A 20,469-nucleotide genomic window follows, 5' to 3' on the forward strand; every position below is an offset into this window, starting at 1 on the left:
TGCCATCGCTACAGCAATTGAGAGGACTGCAGCAACCTAATTAAGACAAGGTCAGTCGGCGCCGGGATAACAACAAAGGGAGATATCGACAAGGCATATAAAGAGAAACCTCTGTGCCGCCCAGCCAAACAACAACCTATACAAGAGTGTGGAGGAGGGCAAACGAGAGGGAAATAAAGGAAGGCCAATCTACAGGTGGCATTCAATAAAAGAAGCTCTAGGGGTCAAAGAGTGAAATCCCAATCTTAATAGCTGGACCTGGACTATAGTGATACTAGTCCCAGGAACTGCAGACATGCGCGAAAATGGTCTGAGAAATTCAAGACAAGCGGGGTAAATCACTGAATGAAGTACATTTCCCAGAACGAAGAAGGGGAAGGGGTGTGGGAAACATTAAGAGACTATATGAATCGTATCGCCCACTAATAGACAAGAAAGAGCTACGAGATATACAACAGGAAATACAAGGTCCCCTGAAAGAGCCCACATGTCCAAGACAAGGGAGAAAGCTGTGCAGGCGACTCCACATAACCTCCCAGCAAGACAAGAACTCAGTATAAAACAGTTGTGGAGCAGTGAAACACCCACACATTCGAGAAGTGGAGGATCAAGTCCAAAACCACAAATTCCAGAGTCATGACCAGAAGGATCTTTGGCGGCAACCAAAGAAGATATGCAAACGTTGTTTAAGGAGTTCCAAGAACAATATATGTCTTAATTTCACACCCAGTTTGAAGCACTAAAAGAAGAAATTAAAGAAATACGTGCAGGAACTCAAAGTGGACATGGCAAAATTGGAAGAAAGAACGGAAACGTTGGAAAAAGTAGTACAAATTGTGGAAGAAGAAGCACAACAAAGCGGGGAAGTACTGGAACACATAGCACGCTGCACACAGAATTTAGAGATTCAATGTGAGGATCTAGAAAACCACTCTCGAAGGTCCAACATTAGAATTAAAAACCCGGTGGAAACAGTGGAGGACAAAGACCTGGGCACACGCCGAAGGGATGCATTAGTAGCACTTGCCTCATATTCTCAGAAGGAACACATTCTAAGGAAAGCTAGGATGGTGGGCCAAATACGAATGAATGGTGAGGAAATACAGCTTTATCAAGACCTTTCACAGGTCACGCTACAAAAGAGGCGAGGAAACTGTGGTGAAATTTCTAGCGACAAAACAAGTAAGATATAAATGGATGTTCCCGTTTTGCTTGCTATTCACATGGGAAGGAAAATAGAAGAAGAGGGCGAGTAATCGACAGAGAAAAAACGAAGAGGAGACAGAGGGTGAAGAAGACTGTGGGAATGGAAGACCGTGCAGCAAGAAGGGAAAAACAGCTTTAAGAAATGAAATAATAAACACAGCCATAAGATGGTATGCAATACAAGTACAAGAGCTAAACAGACATAAACGACTCCTCAGGAAGGGGGAAAGATGATAAACACGTATGATAAGGCATGCAGCCCAAGTGGGGGCGCAGGGGGATCTTGGAATCCTAGTGGGGTTAAGAATTCCCCACAATTATTTCTCTGGGTAAGGCAGAGGGCCAGGCACAACGGGCAAGTCGTCCGAGCGATCATAGGAATCTGGGCCCTCCTCAGGTGAAGGGTAGGGATAGAGAGTGAATCACCGAGTTGGGGGTTGTTGGTGAAGGTAGGGGTAGAGGGGGGGATTCAAGGGACATGCCAGATGAGAAAAGGAGGGGTATGGATCTGGAACAAAGGGGGAAATGAAGAAGTAACCTAAATGAAGGAGATTAAAATCCGTACTTATGGGGGCGTGGCTTGGAGCCCCATCAATGTGGCTGCTCTCCTAAAGCCATCTGTAGGGAGCCCGCCGCCAAAGTAAAAATGTACTGCCTTCCGCAACGCAGCTGGCTCACTGCTGACAGCCGAGGCGATCGGAACATCTCGGGCACCACTGGCCCAAAGATCAGAGTTTAACGCTCATCCATTATGCCGGAATCTCGACGGGACTTCTCGGCCCAGGACGGCGCCTGAAAATCCAAGATGGCGGGCACGTATTCCACCTAAGAGCGGAGGCGGATCCTGACGGGTGTCTTGGTGGCAGGTGCATTCTGGTGCCCCGAGGCTTGCGCGGGCTGCCCGGACCCCGCGGTCGTAGACCTGGAGCCGCCGAGGTCCTACAGCAGCACCGAGGAGAGCAGCGGGAAAGGCAGTGAATGCCCCGCCTCGGCAAGACGCTGAAAACAGTCCCGGCTCCCAGCGTGACATGCAGCAGGAACCGTACTGCCCCTCATGGTTAGCGGGACGCCCACAGCATACTCCGGGGTGGTTCGGAACCCCCGCGAGGTGCGACATCTCCCCGGGGGGCATTGGCACCCCACAGCACCGCGAGGGCACCGGCACAGAAGCAGCGCAGACAAGGTGCACACGGGCAGAGCCCGTGGGAGAGTGAGGGCTGCGTCTGATCCAGGCCCCAGCGGAGGGGGGTGGGGACCTCGCTCTGGAGGGGGGGAAAAAGGAGCTTCCCCCACAGGTTAATACAACGTGGGGGCTCTGGGGAGAGGAGCATTCTCCTTACCATCTCCCAACCCCCCCCACCCCTGCAGCCCCTGAAGCAGACATCAGCCGAATCCTGCAGAGACACTGCCACACTCCCACTCGGAGGCCACAATCCACATGAAACACCTACAACAATAGGCCTCCTCGAGGATGGTGGGAGGACCTCGCACTCACTTCCCGGGGCGCCCCGGCCCATATCCCCGCTCAGCTCCTCTCCCCCAGCTAAGGAAGCGAGGGGAACTATTATATTCTTCTCTTCACCAACAGACCTGTGGCCCCCCTCTCTCCCTCGCCCATCATCAGGAGGCCAGATTCTACCTGAACTGTGGCACTGTCTGGACTTCAGTCTTTGGGGTCCATACTACAACGAACTACGGAGCCGCGGTGCCTGGCCTGGGCCCCCACAAAACTGGAACCCGCAACCACTCCGTAACAGAGGCAAGTAGAACTGGCGGACAGCGAAACACTCCACTCAGCCCCCCCCAGGCAGGCGTCAGACCATCTAGACTATGGCTGCGGGTTGATCACCGGGGCCTGGAGCTCTATTCTTGGCCCGGTCGTGGCTCCGGGCCTCGCCCCCCCCCCCCCCCCCTTAGAGAGGAGGCACTGATCCTGCATATTTCTAGGATGGTGTAAACTTCTTTCATTCACCTCCTCGGGCGCCCCGGCCCACATCCCCGCTCAATCTCTCTCCCCCAACCTAAGGATCGAGGGAGACTATTGGATCTCTCTATTTACCGAAGGAAATATAGCCTTCCTCTTCTCTTCACCGGACAGCAGGAGGGCATAATCTACATGAATATCGGCGCTGTCTGGGCTGGACCTCTGCCTTCGGGATCTCCACCCCAACGAATTCCGGGACCGTCGCGCCCCAGCCTCGATCAGCGCTCTCTGGACTGAACTCAAACAGAAATCTCTAAAGCCTCCTCTTCCCCCCCCCCCCGAACCGGCATTATGACCAAACAAGCGAAAGCCGGCAAGAATTCGGACATTGCCACCATGTTTACGGCTTCGGACAGAGGGAGAAAACCTGAACTCCCCAAATTTACCCCACAGAAGCCCCAAGAGGAGGGAGATCCCCCTGCCACCAGGGGAGACTTTTTAGCTTTCATGGCAGATATCCAGGCTGAATTTACGTCCTGTATGCAGGGCTGTCAGAAGATGTGGTGAGGCCCGGGGCAAAACATTTGGTGAGGCCCCCTTACAATTTTTTGCACTCGGCCAGCGGCGGCACATCCGCAAACAGGAGACTCGAGAAATCTACCGTTGAGTGTGTGTGCAGGATCCTAAATATGGTTTATTACTACAACTCCAAATCAACTACAGCAAAGTTAGCTTTCTCTACTGAAGAAAGGTTCATGCCAGACTAACTTTTTTATCATATGAATAAATATATATAAGATGGCATGAACTCTCCACTGCGCCACCTCCAATTCTCTGAGGGTCAGTCACTTTTCCAAGCAAAGAGTTGAAGGCAGATCTCTTTCTTCGGCTGGGGCCTCCCTCTGGAAACAGCCTCCCTGCCTCGCTGAAACTTGAGGAGCACCATCTCCGGAAGCACCTCAAGACCTGTCTCTTTGCTTCTGCCTTCTCTCTTCCTCTCCCTTGCTGATCACCTGCCTGATCCATGCACTGGTCACCTGGTCAAGCTCTGAATTCGGGCCCAGGTCCCTGCCTGTCCTGTTGCAATCCCGCACTGCCTCTTGGCTCCCCTGCACTTGTAGTCTGTATCTGTAACCCTAAAGTACCTGCTCTTGCTCTTATTCTCCACCCGTTGGCTGCACTTATGAGTACCCACACTTGCCACCCGTTGGCTGCACTCTTGTTTCTCCTTTGTTACTGCACTTCTGCATCCTACCCCACCCTCGGCACTTCTCCCCTCACCCCTTCCCTGCTCTCGCGCTATCTGAATGACACAAGGCCTAGTAAGATCTGTGTTTTGTCCTACTGTTTTGTTTCTCCCTCCTTGCCTTGTCACGCCTAGAACCACTTGTGTACAGGCACGTTATAAATGCCATATCATATCATTAAGGAGCACCCTGCCACTGTGTGCGCATTAATACACACCATACACAGTGACAAATGATGTACAGTGGAGGCTGGTACATTTCTGAACTTAAGAGGCTTAAATGTGTGTGCGAATTAGGCAGGATCAACAGGGCATAGTGAGGGAGCCCAAACCAAACAAGAGTTGCTTGAGGGGGGGGGTGGTTCTCGCTCCTAAGAAAATGTTTGAAACATTGGGTTAAAAGTATGACTTTTACAGCACTTTCTCTGCAAAACTGGGTAGAAATCCATACAGTTTGCAATTGGTTTTGTATGGAAGCACATGGAAATTCCCAATAGTTGCAAATCACAAATTGTGCGTAGGAACATTTTACAATACATTTCATGCCGCCTTTCAACGCGAGATATGCTAGTATAAAAATATATTCATGCTGGTTGTTCTAATTATGTCGATGCAGGTTGCATCAATATATGCCATTATTATCATGTACGGACTCCCACCCAGTAAAAATGCCATGCCACATAAAGTATATCCAGGCTGACTGTGTACCATAAGTGTTGTCACTGGCTAGATTTGCCTACATTCAATGTGGGCCAATTTAGCCAAGTAGTATGTTTGCTTTAACCTTGATGCATAGTCCTGTGCATCAAGGGTAAAGCAAAAAGAGCACTGGCAATGCTAACAGTTTGCGCATTCGTGTAGGCATGGGAAAGGCACTTCTGTATTGGTATTAGCTGGCCATTGATAGTGCCAGTGCAAAATGGTTTGAGTACCTGAGCAGCTAATAGCAGTGCCTGGTAAATGCCTAATACTTATACACAAGCCAAAACTGTTGGCTTTGCCAATGCTTATTTTTAAAAGAACTTCAGCCAAAGACACGCAGAGTATTTTCAAATTGAGCAGCCAAAGGCAGACTTGATTAAGACATTTTTATTACACCAGTTATGTGTTTACAACTCCAATAAAGTCACGAATTCTCAGAAGACTCCTTTGAGGAAACAGTTGCAGGCACATTGAGGGCAACGTTTGATGGCAAGGCATGTTTAGCTAGCTCAAAGAGTTCCAGTGAGGAGGTGTTTTGGGTGGGGAGGGCAGGAACTGGGTGAGAATTGCCACAGGGATTAGCATGGCCATGAGAAGTCATTTCACTGTTAGCACCTGCATTCATATCCATACATTTTTAGTTAATTGAAATCGTGATGTTGGGTTAGCACTTGCATGCCAGGGGAGTGATTAGAAGGGAAGTGGTGACATGAGACATCTCATTCTCACAGCAGTCCTTAAGTGTGACGTTTCAGAAATGAAGGCAAGAGGTAGCTGCGTGTAACATTGAAGCTTCAACAGAATAGTCTAATTCGAAATGTGGAAAGATGTTAGGTGCCCCCACACAAGGAATTTTGCCCCTTCCTCACAGCCTCTGACGTTAGCGCCTCTCCCAACATTTGAAGTCTTATTCCCCTTTCCCCCATGACATTTTAGCCTAGGTGCACCTCTGATGCCATGAAACCACCACTTAATGAAGTGGGCCCCATGGCGGCTACATTTAGGGGTGGTGCTGAACACAAACTCACAAAAAACATTTTCACCCATGCATTCATCCACCAGTTACACAACTCCATACATGCATGTATACATAAAACCAAACACAGCATTGACACAAACACCAACATGCACGCATGCATTCATACATACAGATATATATACTAATTTAATTTAAATACACATATACACTTTTAATTTAAAATAAAAAACACTTACCTTACCTCCATGCACCCTTAAAAAGCATCCACGCAGCCGACACGTAGACATGCTGCCTGACAAGTGAGAACTCCTCTCCCATCAGTCAGCGTGATCATGCTGACAACATGAACACACTGGCTGACAGGAGAGGAGTCCTCTCCTATCAGTCAGCGTGGTCATGCTGAGCAACGTGAACACACTGTCTGACAAGAGAGAACTCCTCTCCCATCAGTCAGCGTGGTCACGCTGAGCAACATGAACACACTGACTGACAAGAGAGAACTCCTCTCCCCCATCAGTCAGCGTGGTCACGCTGAGCAACATGAACACACTGACTGACAGGAGAGGAGTCCTCTCCTATTAGTCAGCATGGTCATGCTGAGCAACGTGAACACACTGACTGACAAGAGAGAACTCCTCTCCCATCAGTCCGTGTGGTCACGCTTGAGCAACGTGAACACACTGACTGACAAGAGAGAACTCCTCTCCCATCAGTCAGCGTGATCACGCTGACAACATGAACACACTGACTGACAAGAGAGAACTCCTCTCCCATTAGTCGGCTTGGTCACGCTGAGCAACGTGAACACACTGACTGACAAGAGTGAACTCCTTTCCCATCAGTCAGCGTGATCACGCTGACAACATGAACACACTGACTGACAGGAGAGGTACCCTCTCCTGTCAGTCAGCGTGGTCATGCTGAGCAACCTGAACACACTGACTGACAAGAGAGAACTCCTCTCCCATCAGTTAGCGTGGTCACGCTGAGCAACGTGAACACACTGACAAGAGAGAACTCCTCTCCCATCAGTTAGCGTGATCACACTGACAACATGAACACACTGACTGACAAGAGAGAACTCCTCTCCTGTCAGTCAGCATGGTAATGCTGAACAATGTGAACACACTGACTGACAAGAGAGAACTCCTCTCCCATCAGTCAGCGTGATCACACTGAGCAACATGAACACACTGACTGACAAGAGAGAACTCCTCTCCTGTCAGTCAGCGTGGTCATGCTGAGCAACGTGAACACACTGACTGACAAGAGAGAACTCCTCTCCCATCAGTCAGCGTGATCACGCTGACAATGAACACCCTGACTGACAAGAGAGAACTCCTCTCCTGTCAGTCAGCGTGATCACGCTGACAACATGAACACACTGACTGACAGGAGAGGAGTCGTCTCCTGTCAGTCAGTGTGGTCATGCTGAGCAACGTGAACACACTGACTGACAAGAGAGAACTCCTCTCCCATCAGTCAGCGTGGTCACGCTGAGCAACGTGAACACACTGACTGACAAGAGAGAACTCCTCTCCCATCAGTCAGCGTGGTCACGCTGAGCAACGTGAACACACTGAATGACAGGAGAGGAGCCATCTCTTGTCATTTAGCATGTCCACGTTTTCAGCTGAATGACGGGAGGCAGAAGAGCCCACTTCTGAGCCCTGCTGTCTCCCATTATATTGCTGTTTGTTGTGGAGCCAAACGGCTTGGCAACAAACAGCAAAATCATTGCTGGGGCAGAGAGCAGACAGCACAGTCCCCCGTGTGAATAAAGGACACGGGAGACTGTGCTGCCTTCCACTTAGGAGAGGGGGCCGCGAGGCCCCCCGCAAGTGCGAGGCTCAGGGTAGTTTGCCCCTCGTGACGGCCCTGCCTGTATGACAGAACTCACCACCAAATTAGAACATACCAATAAAAGGGTGACGGAGGTGGAGCAGAGGCTGGGGCAGCTCGAGGACCACTCTCAAGACCAGACAACCACACTGGGGGAAATCCAACACTCAATCAGAGCCCTTCAAGATAAGTGCGAAATACTTGAATTCAAGCAGGAGGATCTTGAAAATAGGGCCCGCCGCAATAACCTCCGGATCCGAGGGATCCCATCCTCTGTCCTAGACAAAAACCTGCCGGAATATGTGGGGGACTTCTTCCAGTCCCTGCTCCCGCAACTGGACAAACCCCAACTACTGCTGGATCGCACCCACAGACTGAGCCCACGTCGGGGAGTGGACTCGGACCTCCCTCCAGATGTCATCACCAGGGCCCATTTTGTTACCACAAAAGAGGCCATTTCAGCCATTAGCCGCTCACGAAATGAACTCTCCTTTCAGGGCTGGCCTCTCCAGATCTATCAATACCTTTCACTTCTCACTCTCCAGAAGAGAAAAGCACTCCGGCCCCTGGCCCTCTTCCTCCAAGAACGCCAGGTGTGGTACCGATGGCTATTTCCAACGGCCCGGTGTCCAGTTAAAGTTTTGAAAATAAAGGATCGAATGACCTTTTATTCGAAAGTCAAAGGGTCGAAAAAAAAGGTTTGAATTTTTATTTATTTATATTTTTTTTAATTTGGTTTGGTAAAAAAAGTTTTTTTAATAAAGAAGACAGGGGGTTGGAGGGGAACCCCCCATAAAAAAAAAGTTGAACCTTTTTTCCACCCTTTGACTGTCGAATAAAAGGCATTCGAACCTTTTGATTTCGATACTTTAACCTAGAACCCAACGGCCCTACAGTTTTCATATAATGGCACGCTGCAGAGAACTACCCATCTTGAAGATGCCAGTAAGATCATGCACCCATCCTCACCAAAAGAGACCGTTTCACCGAACCCAGAGTTGGCAGGAGACCCGGAGGCCGCTCCCTCCCAGAGACCCAGGGGGTCCTCGTGGTCTAGGGCATCACGGAACAAAAGGAGGAGATAGACAGGGGTGGGTCCTCCGCTTCATATATTAACAGGTGCCCAGCTCTCTCCTGCAGCAAACCGTCATCCCTGACCCAGCTGGCGATCATTACTGACCACGGCGGCGGGCTTCCCCCACGGCCCATGCCCATTCCAAGGTACGTTCCATCTCTGTGTCCTTGGAATTCCGTATTACTTCTATTGACTGAATTGGCCCGGTTGGCCAGGGGTTTGGTCGCACTCAAAATGTCGACCACCCCACTAGTTAAAGTTATGGCCTCTCGTTGGGGGCCCGTGTTAAAACCCCTGAGCAGGACGACACACATCTAACCCTCACCCGTGATGGCGGCTAGTCTGCTCTCCTCTGACCCCTCCTCCCCCGAGATTCCAGGGCGGGTGGAGCTCTAGCCCAGGAACACCATAACCTTCAACTTCTCTCGCTCAATGTCAATGGGCTGAATTCTCCCGCCAAGCGCATGTCGATCTTACAAAAACTTCAAGATGAGGCGGCAGGGGTGGCGATGCTCCAAGAAACTCACCTTCTTCCAGCAGACTTCGGGTGACTCTGCTCCCGACTATATCCACGTCAGTTCTTCGCCTCAGGAGGCTCTAAGAAGGGGTGCACTGCGATCCTCTTTAGGAAAGACCTAAATCCCCAGGTCCTGGACTCAAAAACATGCCCGGGGGGCCGGTTCGTAGCAGTTAAATACCTTTTACTGGGAGACCTCTATACCTTCGTCTCAGTATACACCCCCAATTCGGGGCAAGCAATCTTTTACGACTCACTGGGCGCCTCCCTCTCGGGCTTTATAGAAGGCCAGATGATAATTTGTGGGGATTTCAACGGAGTACCAGACCCCACCAGAGACAAATCCCACCCCCCACCCCTGGAGATTTTACACAGGCACTCAGCCTCTTACGCCTATTCAGAACCTTGGAGGTGGTGGACTCATGGCTGGTGCTCTACCCATCCGAGAAGGATTATTGCTTTTATTCTTATGGTCATCGAACTTTTTTGAGGATTGACCTCCTCTTAATTTCCCCTCAAACTCTCACCTACGCTAACGAGGTAACCATTGGCCCAAGGAGCCTATCCGACCATGCTCCAATAATTATGGAGCTCCGAACCCACAAACCCAAAGCCAACTCCCCACGCAGATGGTCTCTCTACGACCCAATCCTCAATGACATGGCAATAAGGGACAAGATCGCAACCACGATTAAGAACTTTCTTGAAGAAAATCCGGTTATAGACACTTCCCCCGCAAACAATTGGGACGCTATGAAAGCATTGATCAGGGGTGCGCTGATTGCACAATGAGTGGCCTTTCACCGTAATAGGCGACAGTCCCGGCTAGCCCTTGAGGAGGAGCTTCGAACAGCGGAGGAAACTCATAAGGAAAAACGCTAGTCCCCTAGGACACAACTGGCCATCCACACAGCCGGAAAGAAGCTAGAGGCCCACTACGCCGAGCATACCGCGCAACTAATGGCCAAGACCAGGCAATTCTACTATGCTAAGAACAACAAGGCAAACAAGCTACTCGTAGCCAAGCTGGCCAAAGCAAGATGTACCAATACCATCACTGCGCGATCCACAGGGAGCGATTCAATATGCAGAGTCAAAGAAACAACAGCTGGCAGTGGACCACCTGACCCAAGTAATGACCGCACCTCCACGGGATCAGTCTAAACAGGAGGAATACCTCTCTCTCGCCTGCCTGACCCGTCGAGAGAGAGAGCCTGGAAGCACCGATCTCTGATGAGGAGGTTGAATAAGCCATCAAATCTCTTAAAACTCGGGCCGAGGGCCCGGACGGATTCTCCTCAAGATTCTATAAAATATTCAAACCCCAGCTGATTCCCCCTTTGGTGACACTTTTCAATTCCTTTAGAGAAACAGGGTCGGTGACCCCCATCAATGCAGGAGTCTACCACGATCCTTCTACCCAAGCCAGGGAAAGACCCGAGGGACCCAGCCTCATACAGGCCAATTGCCCTGTTGAACATAGATGCTAACCTATATTCCAAGATTCTTGCTCATCGTCTATCTCACATACTCCCTGAAATAATTCAACCCGATAAAACAGTCTTCGTTTTGAACAGAGCGGCAGGAGACAATATTCGTAGAACCCTGAACCTGGTGGACCTCATCTCCCGAAACTCACAGGGCCTCGCACTAATAGCCATAGACACCACTAAAGCGTTTGACAGGGTGGTTTGGTCTTTCATGACACTCACCTTAGAGGCCTTCTGTTTTGGCCCAACGTTTCAGACAATGGTACTGGCCAATTCCAAAATCCCAAAAACCCTCCTGAGGATCAACAGGTCCCTATCAACCCCGAACCCCTTGACCTGTGGGACAAGACAAGGCTACCCGCTGTCGCCCTTACTCTTCACACTAACTATGGAACCCTTTGCCCAGAGGATTAGGCTGAACAATCTCATCAAGGGCCCCAAGGTCGGCCTATCACAGCACAAAATTGCTCTATACGCTGACAACGTTTTGCTTATGCTCTCAGAGGCCAGCTCCTCATTAAAACACGCCCTGGTGGAAATAGCTAGCTATGGGGAGGTTACCGGCTTCGCCGTCAACTTCTCCAAATCAGTAGCCTTGGGCATCGGCTTCCCTCGGGAGCAACGGAAGGTGCTAACCAGGATGTGGCCAATCACATGGAAGAGACAGACCATCCCTTACCTGGGAGTTCACATTACGGCGAAACCAAAAGACACATACCAGGCCAACTTCCCTAAACTGTTTCGGGAACTGGAAGGGGATCTGAAGCGCTGGTCAACACAGGAAATTTCATTGATGGGACGCAAAGAGCCTGCAAAATGAACTTTCTCCCGAGATTCCTCTTTGCCTGCTCCTCCCTCGCAGTAGCCATCCCAGCACAGCCCTTCAAGACTTGCAGAGGAGAATGTTGAAGTTTATTTGGAGGGGCAAAAAGGCCAGAATCCCCCATAAAACATTGGTAGGCAGCTCTAGGCTGGGTGGGTTGGGGGTCCCTGATCTACAGGGTTATAGGGCGGCAGCGTAACTGGCACACTTCCGCGCTTGGCAGACAATCACAAACCGTCCCCATGGGTGGAACTGGAGCAAGCACAACTCCCGCTCCGCCTGCGGTTTCTCCCACATATTCCGCCCCCCCCTCAGAGAGCGCTGGAAGAGACTCTTGCTGACAACCAAACACACGTTGAGCTCCTGGGACTGGGCTCTGAAACAAAAGGGAATCCCGAGAAGATCAAGCCCCCTATCACCAATCTTCACACAACCCAACCTTCTCGCCCGGGGCGATCCCCCGTAACTTCCAGAACTGGATAGATGGAGGCCTCGAGACCCTGGAACAGCTATATGCCGGGAACCTACCCCGCACATTCGAACAGTGCAAGGAGGTGTTCTAACTCCAGCAATGAGACATATTTACATATATCCAGCTGCGTCTTTGGTGCTCGCATCCCCAAACCCTCCAGGCGGCCACGTGGCCCCTTACTCCCCTTGAACTAACGCTTAAGGATCTTCCATTCCGATGCAGGATTTCGACCCTATATAGGCTTGCTAACTTCAAAAACTTGATGCATGGCCCAATGGGAGGCCAACCTGGGACACCCGATTGACGACCAGACCTGGGTGGATATTTGGGCTCGCGCCCACTCCTCATCTACCTGTGTCACCAACAAGGAATGTGCTTACAAGATCATGCTGCGTTGTTACTGCCTCCCCCTTTAGGCTTCACCATATGAACCCCCGGGTGGACTACACCTGCTGGAGAGGGTGTGCCCAACCGGGCTCCTTCTTCCATATGTGGTGGACATGCCCAAAGATCCAGCAATTTTGGAAACGGTGCTTGTTGACGATTGAACAGATCACCGGGACTGCGCTCCCGCTGGAGCCCGAACCCATCTTGCTGGGGGTCCCAATCCCCGGGGTCTACCCGCGCTCCGGGAACAAGCGAAACTGCTAACCCAATGCCTCCTAGCAGGTAAAACTGTGCTTGCCAGCTTCTGGAAATCCCCAGATGGCCCCTGTATGGCTCAGTGGCGGGGGAAGCTGTGGGATATACTGATCGCGGAAAAGGTAACCGCGGCAAGGGCAGGAGTCCTTCACTGCTTCCAGAACATCTGGGCTCGAGTACTGGAGTACGATCAGCGATTCCCCGCCCTAACCTATAAACCCATCAACACTTGGTGGGTCTTGAAGGACCAAGAGGACTCCTGAGGGGGAGGCATGGCGGGCGGGCCTGCGGAGCGAGGGACCCGAGGGGAGGAGGCCTGGGGCCAGGGGGGGCAGAGGGTACGAGTCAAAGTGGAATGTTGGAAAAAGGTGAGATATGTTTTGCTATGCAGTATGTTATTCGTCCTGCCTTGGTTTCAAATAAACATGTTTTTAAAAAAAATCCTTACTTATAATGTAAGGGGACTGAGTACCTCAGTAAAAAGGAAAAAGCTTGGACATTTTCTGCATATGGAAACATTTGATATCCTCATATTGCAGGAAACACATATTAGTAAAAAAGATAAGGGGAAAATGCGAATCAGAGGTTACACCCAAGTATTTCAGGCCAATGCGGGAGCAAAGAAGCCGGGGTACTGATAGCATTCCACAACAGGTTGGGCATGCAAATTCAAGACTCGATGATGGATAAAGACGGAAGGTACATATTCTTTAACGTGACCCTGGAAGGCAATGTGCATAGGAAATACAAGCCCTATCAAAATCATTACGGTGGAAAATAGAAACACTAAATCTCCAAGATGTGTGTAGAGTAGTAAGAGGCCAAGCACAGAGCTTTACACATTACTCTCATGTACATCTTTCTATGTCCAGAATAGATTACATTTGGGCTGCATCAGGGCTACTGGGGAAAGTGCAGAATATAGAATTGGGATCAATCTCACTATCAGATCATGCCCCATTGTGGTTAGCCATCTCCGTGAAAAATAGAAAAAATTTCCTTTCGCAGTGGAAACTACCCATAGATCTCTTACACGACTCAACTCAGGTAGCTACTATTCGAGACAAGATTGAACAGTACTTTGATCAAAATGACACGCCAAAGGTCTCACAAGAAACAATATGGAAGCCTTCAAGGCAGTCACAAGGGGACATATGATAGCACTAACAGCCATGTCTAAGAATCCCAGTAATGTTTTAAAAAGAACATTGACACACGTCCAGGGACAATTGGAAGCTATAAGGAGAAAACGAGCCAAGAAAGGAATTTTATATCTAACACATTGGCACTATGTGAAGGCTAATAAAGCTGGTAGACATCTGGGCAGACAATTGTGGGACAAACAGCAGTCACAAACAATTACAAAATTACAAAACAAACAAGGGTGGGTACTGACAAGGAACAGGGACATTGGAGAAATCTAGAGATTCCTACCAAACCCTATACACATCAAATAACCCACTAGGACAGGATCAGGATGACTATCTGTTGAGGCTAGCACTTCCACAGTATCGAGTTTGTTTGTTTGTTTGTTTGTTTGTTTGAGTGAAGCTAAGAATCTTCTAGAAGAAGAAATAAGAGAGGAAGAAGTTAAAAGAGCAATACTAGAACTACCTTTAAACAAAGCCCCAGGCCTGGAAGGATTTACAGTGATCTTCTATAGGACGTATAGCAATATTTTAGCTCCAATTCTCACAAAATTATTTAACACGTTTAAAACCAAAGGGAATATTACAACCTCTATGAATGAGGCAAAATTGCTGGTGTTTCATAAACAGGTTAAAGACCCGACCCTCCCAGGTTCCTAAAGGCCGATTGCGTTAATCAAGCCTGATGAAAAATTATATACTAACATTTTAGCCAACAGACTCCCATATTTGCTGCCAAAATTAATAGGATATGATCAATCAGGTTTCATTCCATCAAGACAAACATTTGATAATACACATAGAATTGCCAACTTGATAGAGAAAATTGGGCTAACCCAAAGCCAGGCTATATTAGTTTCACTTGATGCAGAAAAAGCCTTCGATAGAGTCGAATGGTACCTCCAGTTTCGCATCCTAGAATGCATGGGATTTGGGGAAAAAAATATTCAAATGGTCCGAGCCAAGTAAAAATCACTGGGAATTTGCATTGCCCTAAATGGAATAGTGACAGATAAAGTAGCATTGAGATGGGGCACGAAACAAGGCTGTCCCCTATCACTCTTGCTTTATTCAATCTACCTAGAACCTTTATTAACTAAAATTCGGGACACTGATTAGCTCAGAGGAATAGAAATAGTGGGAATAACACATAAGGTTGGCGTATTTGCAGACGATATGCTGATAGTACTGACAGACCCCGAACATTCTCTTGCAGCGTTAGTACAGGAATTAGATATTTATAGAAGAATATTGGGTCTAAAAATCAATAGGCAAAAATCTTAAATCTCTCGTAAGACCAGAAAACGATGGATAGATTAGCTAAAAAAAATGTAATCATAACAAGCAGAAGAAGGTACAACATATTTAGGCATAACCCTTACCAAACAGATAGGGCAATTGGAAAGTGCAAATGACCCGCAACTATTGGAAAAAATCAAACAAGATCTTGTAAAATGGAACCCCCTTATGGTATCATGGTGGGGAAGAATTACATCGATAAAAATTAAAGTTCTCCCGCAACTTCTATATTACTTTCAGGTATTGCCTATCAGGGTTCCAAAGACATTCTTCAAGTCCCTCAACAAGGCAATGTCATTGTATATTTGGAAGAAAAGACCACCGGGTAGCAATGACAACTTTAACAGCTCCAAAAAACAAGGGGGTATGGCCCTTCGAATTTTTTTATAAATACTACGAAGCAGCACAGATTCGGGTCGTGAGAGAATGGTCAGCGGAAGGCCTACAAAAAATGTGGGCTAGACAGGATAGAGCGGTTGCGGGAACATCCCTCTCGGGCTGATATGGTTAAATAAACGAAACAGACACCCTAATCTCAAGATTAGTGAAGTAATGGGGTGGAGTTGGAAGTATGGGATTCAGCAGTCGAAAGACGGGCACTTATGGTGGCCCCGGCCCCCTTTTGTCCAATGTTCGGGAATTCTGATTGCCATTCAGGAATGGGAAAGAGGGCTTACAAGAAATGGAAGGAAGCAGGATGTGTTAAGATACGAGATATGTACCAGGGACAAGCTATTAGGTGATTTAAAAACTGCTTTCAAGAACTGGGCCTGACAGGAACTGATAGGTTTAAATACGAGCAATTGAAGCATTGGTTGACCTCCCCCACCATTAAACAAGAGGCAACAAGACAACTAACTCCATTGGAAACATACATAACATCCCACTCAGGCTCAAATAATCTGATCTCAAATATCTATAGATTCCTGAATGAACATGGGGAAGAAGTTCAATGGAACTATATGAAAAAATTGGGAAAAACCCTAGGGGAAGCAATTTCAAAGAACCACTTGGAATACCTGTGGGGGGCTATCCCAAAAACGAACTCGAGCCATACAGCTAAGAGAAATGTGGATTAAAATCCTTACACAATGGCACTACACCCCCGAGAGGATACATGTAATGCTCCCACTACCCACACTCCAAGACTGGTTGCAACAAGTTTGGAATGGGTAACATATAAGATTCAAGGAGATCAAGAGAGATTCAAGAAATACTGGGGGGCATGTACTGAATTACCTACAAAGTGACTATGGGTGCAATGGTGCCCACATATGATTCGATTATTGGACATTGTGGGATCCTAAGAAAAAAAGACTTTGTATGGAAGAGTGACTATTCTTCTGGCGAGGGGGGTTATTTGCTAAACTGTCATGATGATGTTTTATAATCCAAAACCAATACAAATTATTACAAAAGAAAAAGCACATACTGCACAGCAGAAAGCTAACGTGGATACAATACTGCTTCTGTGAGACAACTTTCAATTCTCCATTCTGATAGCAAGCATATATTATTCAAAATGGAATCTCTATAACTATACCAGGCAATCGCGTTTACGGCCTAGTACTCTTAAAACAGTTTATTTTTTCATTTTTCTTTTGAATCCACTTGCAATCACATTTCAATCTACATTAATTTAAATCCACATTACATACAACTTCATTTTTCATCAATATTGGGTTTTAGCATCACTGATAAAGACATGCCAAATGGTACATAGATCCAAAGCACTTTATGTGCCTATGCAGCTTACTGTATCAGCTACAGGCTCCATGCCTCAGCTGCCGATGTAAAATGTTAGAAGCTTTTCATCAGCTAGATAAGGCTATCATCTCACATAATAATAGTTTTGTGATGACTGGCACTTCATGTCCTTTAAGCTGAGCCTGTTCCATATGCCTATGAATATAAAATGCAATGAACCACTGCAAAAGCCACAATTATTGGTTTTGCCAGTGCCTGTTTATTTATTTTATGCCACTAGATTGACATGCAAATTGCTGGGTGTGGATGTCGAGCACATACCTGAAGCTCCATTCTACCGAGACGGAATTCAGGCTCCTCGATCAACCATCCAAATTGGAAAGCATCCAAGGATGCTTGAATGAAACAAGCTATCCCATTCTCCCAAATCCACAGGGTTAATCGTGGACAGCAACATTTCCTTTCATGAGCGCTTCAACAAGAAAGCTCATGTGTGGTCCCAGATTACGTTGCTCTGCAAAATGACCCCATTACTTCCTCTCCAGGATTTTCAGACCATCGTATGGGCTATTGTGATTGCACATCATGATGGGGTTTACACCTCCCTCGTGGGGTTTTCAGTGGTACATGTGGCTCCCCTTAAAGCAGTCCTTTGCAATGGATCTCCACTTATTAACAGTTCTAACATTTTCTACTACATCACTGCATCCTGCATATCCTTCATTGCCATTCCCTATGCCTACCAGGATTCTTTTCAAAGATTCCTGTATCACCAACCAAGCAATCGCCGTCTGGACGCATGTCTTCCTTGAAGACAACTTAACCCCTCAGGCAGTACATGCTACATTAATAGCAAGGCCATTGCTAGGCTTGAAGCTAAACTACCCACAGGGAAAAGATCAGGAAACAATCCTTCTCCTGCTATGCCGCAGCTACCTGAACACTGTCCTGTTGGCAATCAGGACCACACCAATGATCCTGCCATTCAGTAAACAAACAAAAACTGTGCTTTTAAGAAATTGCTAGGTATAACTTGGCGAACACTGTTCCCGGTTCTACAATGACCTCGGATGCATTGTAAACTGCCATATTGTTCCCTGAACTCTTACACAGCACTCCATTGTTCTCGAGCCAGGTTTGCAGTATATAAAACACAACTACAAATACACATATTTGCGCATTTATCGATTAGAAAATAATACAGATACACAACAATGACGATACAAACATTGTACTTTGTGAATGGGCTCTTGACAACTACAGTTTTTAACACAGCCCCCCTTAAATCAGCATGCTAGACAATACTGTATGGTAAAGCATTGACTTACCTGAACTTTTTCCTTTTTTTCGCCTTTCATGTTGGCGTCGGGTAATGCTATCTCTTAATCGTTGCAGATTTTCCTATAGCATTACAAGGGAAAACTTTGTAAATGCACGTTCATTAACTTTTTTAGTTACCATATGAATGACTTAAGCATATGAATTATTTTTGAACATTAAAGATTCATTGGTTATACTTTGGGATTTATAAGATGGCCACAGTTATCAGAAAATAATCACAAAATAAATGATCTTTTTAACTAAAAGAACAAACCATTAATTTATATGAACCGTTAAACCTGTAAAAGTTCATACCCTTCAGTTCTGAAGCTAATGAATACAAATGAGGGGCCAGAGTCAAGTAGAATAGTTATTTTAATAATACTATTTTAAACAGTGTTTTGAATACACATCATCTATCATTGGCTACTGTTTAATTTTGAGCTCACTCAATTAATATATATCCAGGCAAAAAGAGCAAATTAGATGCAATTTTGTGGACCAGAAAGAAATATGCGTATTTAGTGCAAAAACCCCTTACACTTTTTACCCAAATTAAGTTGACAACAAAGGGCTTCACAGATTTCTGCCCCCATTACATTTACAACCTTATATTAAAATCAAACTTTGTAACCTAGGGTTCTCTCTAAATTATGCCTCCTGTAACACTGTCCACCACCTTATCCAGAACAAACATTGCCCCTAATCATCCTGTGGTTTAGAACTGCCCTTTTCTAAATGCAGGTCATTGGGCCTCATGACGACCCTTGCGGTCCGGAAATAACGGTGGCGGTAAACCCGCCGCCACCGTTGTTTCCGGACCACCTGATCCCGACCCCTGCAGGCGGGAGGTGATGTTCCCGCCAGGTCTGACCTGGCGGGTTTAACACCGCCCGCCTGCAGGCGGACGAGGAAACACCGGCAGCATTACAAGATGCTGCCGGTGTTTCCATGATCCCGATTCCCATTGAGTCCCATAGGACTCAATGGGAATGGGGATTTACACCATTCCGCCTCCGTGATTCCCGGAAAGCCGGGGTTGTGATGCCCCGGTAATTCCGGGAATCACGGAGGCGGAATGGTAATACGAGTCCGGCGTTAACCAGGCGGTTTTACCGCCGCCTCGGTTAACGCCGGACTCGTAATGAGGCCCATTGACTACTTTTAGATTGGTCTTTCATCTCTGATATTGGGCTGAAAGTCAAGAATCGTAGATGCTTCCCTCTACAGATTCCTCAAAAAGTCATATTAATTAAAAGTTACTGTGAATACTCATTATACCGGATTATTCCTCAAAGTAAAATTATGTTTTTTCATCTTTACAGTTAGTTTGATTTATTTATTTATTTACATATAGTTTTCTACAGTTATAAACAATAACCGTTCACACTTTTAACCATATAAAGTAGTTAAAAACAATGTGTCCAATATAAAAATATAATTTTCCCAAATTACTTTATCACGAGTCAAATTCATCATCCGTGTTCAAAGAAAAACCTTGTATGAGTTGTTGGTTCTTTTGTTAAGTAATTTGTTTCATTATCTCATCCCATTAATGATTTAAAGGAATTATTAATCAGTGTTGTCTTACAGCTAGACATTGTTCCCAAAATGTGTCAGTTTCAAATATTACTATACTATGACCAAAACGTTCTAGATACATGTTACGTTTGTTATTTGAAGCCGCAAATTGAGTAAGCAAATGTTGGCTGGACTCAATGGCCGCTTTGTCCCTGCAAAGTCAGCAGTATTGGTCCTTTTGGGTGATTTTAGTTTGTGATCCTGTTACGGCCAAGAAAGGTAATAGATTGAACCTCGGATGCATACATTGTTTCCTTATCCAAGCACTGGGGAATTTGACCAATCAAGGATGGGTAAAAGCCATCCTATAGTTGTGCACTACGAGATCCTGTGTAGATGTCTAATCGCTCGATGTCTCAATATTTTTCCTGAATTCCCAGTTTATCGTTTTGGATATTGCTTTCCTAATGTGGTACTATCAAGATTCCAGTCAATTTTTCATTCATTTAGTTCAATTACTGATACACATCTATTTCTGAATTCCATAAGTGCACAA

General features: G+C 46.9%; 1 protein-coding gene across 3 annotated transcripts in view; it reads right to left on the reverse strand.

The window, feature by feature from the left end:
* Positions 1 to 20,469, reverse strand: part of PIK3AP1 (phosphoinositide-3-kinase adaptor protein 1) — a 1,287,206-nt gene that overhangs the window by 215,634 nt on the left and 1,051,103 nt on the right. For all 3 annotated transcript variants that reach the window (XR_011268600.1, XM_069610572.1, XM_069610573.1), the window contains exon 13: positions 18,401 to 18,473. Coding sequence is in view for 2 of the 3 variants with exons in the window: in XM_069610572.1 (XP_069466673.1) it covers positions 18,401 to 18,473 (73 nt within the window). In the remaining variant the exon portion in view is untranslated. The remainder of the gene's footprint in view (positions 1 to 18,400; positions 18,474 to 20,469) is intronic.

The sequence above is a fragment of the Ambystoma mexicanum genome, chromosome 8 (assembly GCF_040938575.1).
Source record: "Ambystoma mexicanum isolate Mex_15411 chromosome 8, UKY_AmexF1_1, whole genome shotgun sequence".
Taxonomy (NCBI): Eukaryota; Metazoa; Chordata; class Amphibia; order Caudata; family Ambystomatidae; genus Ambystoma; species Ambystoma mexicanum.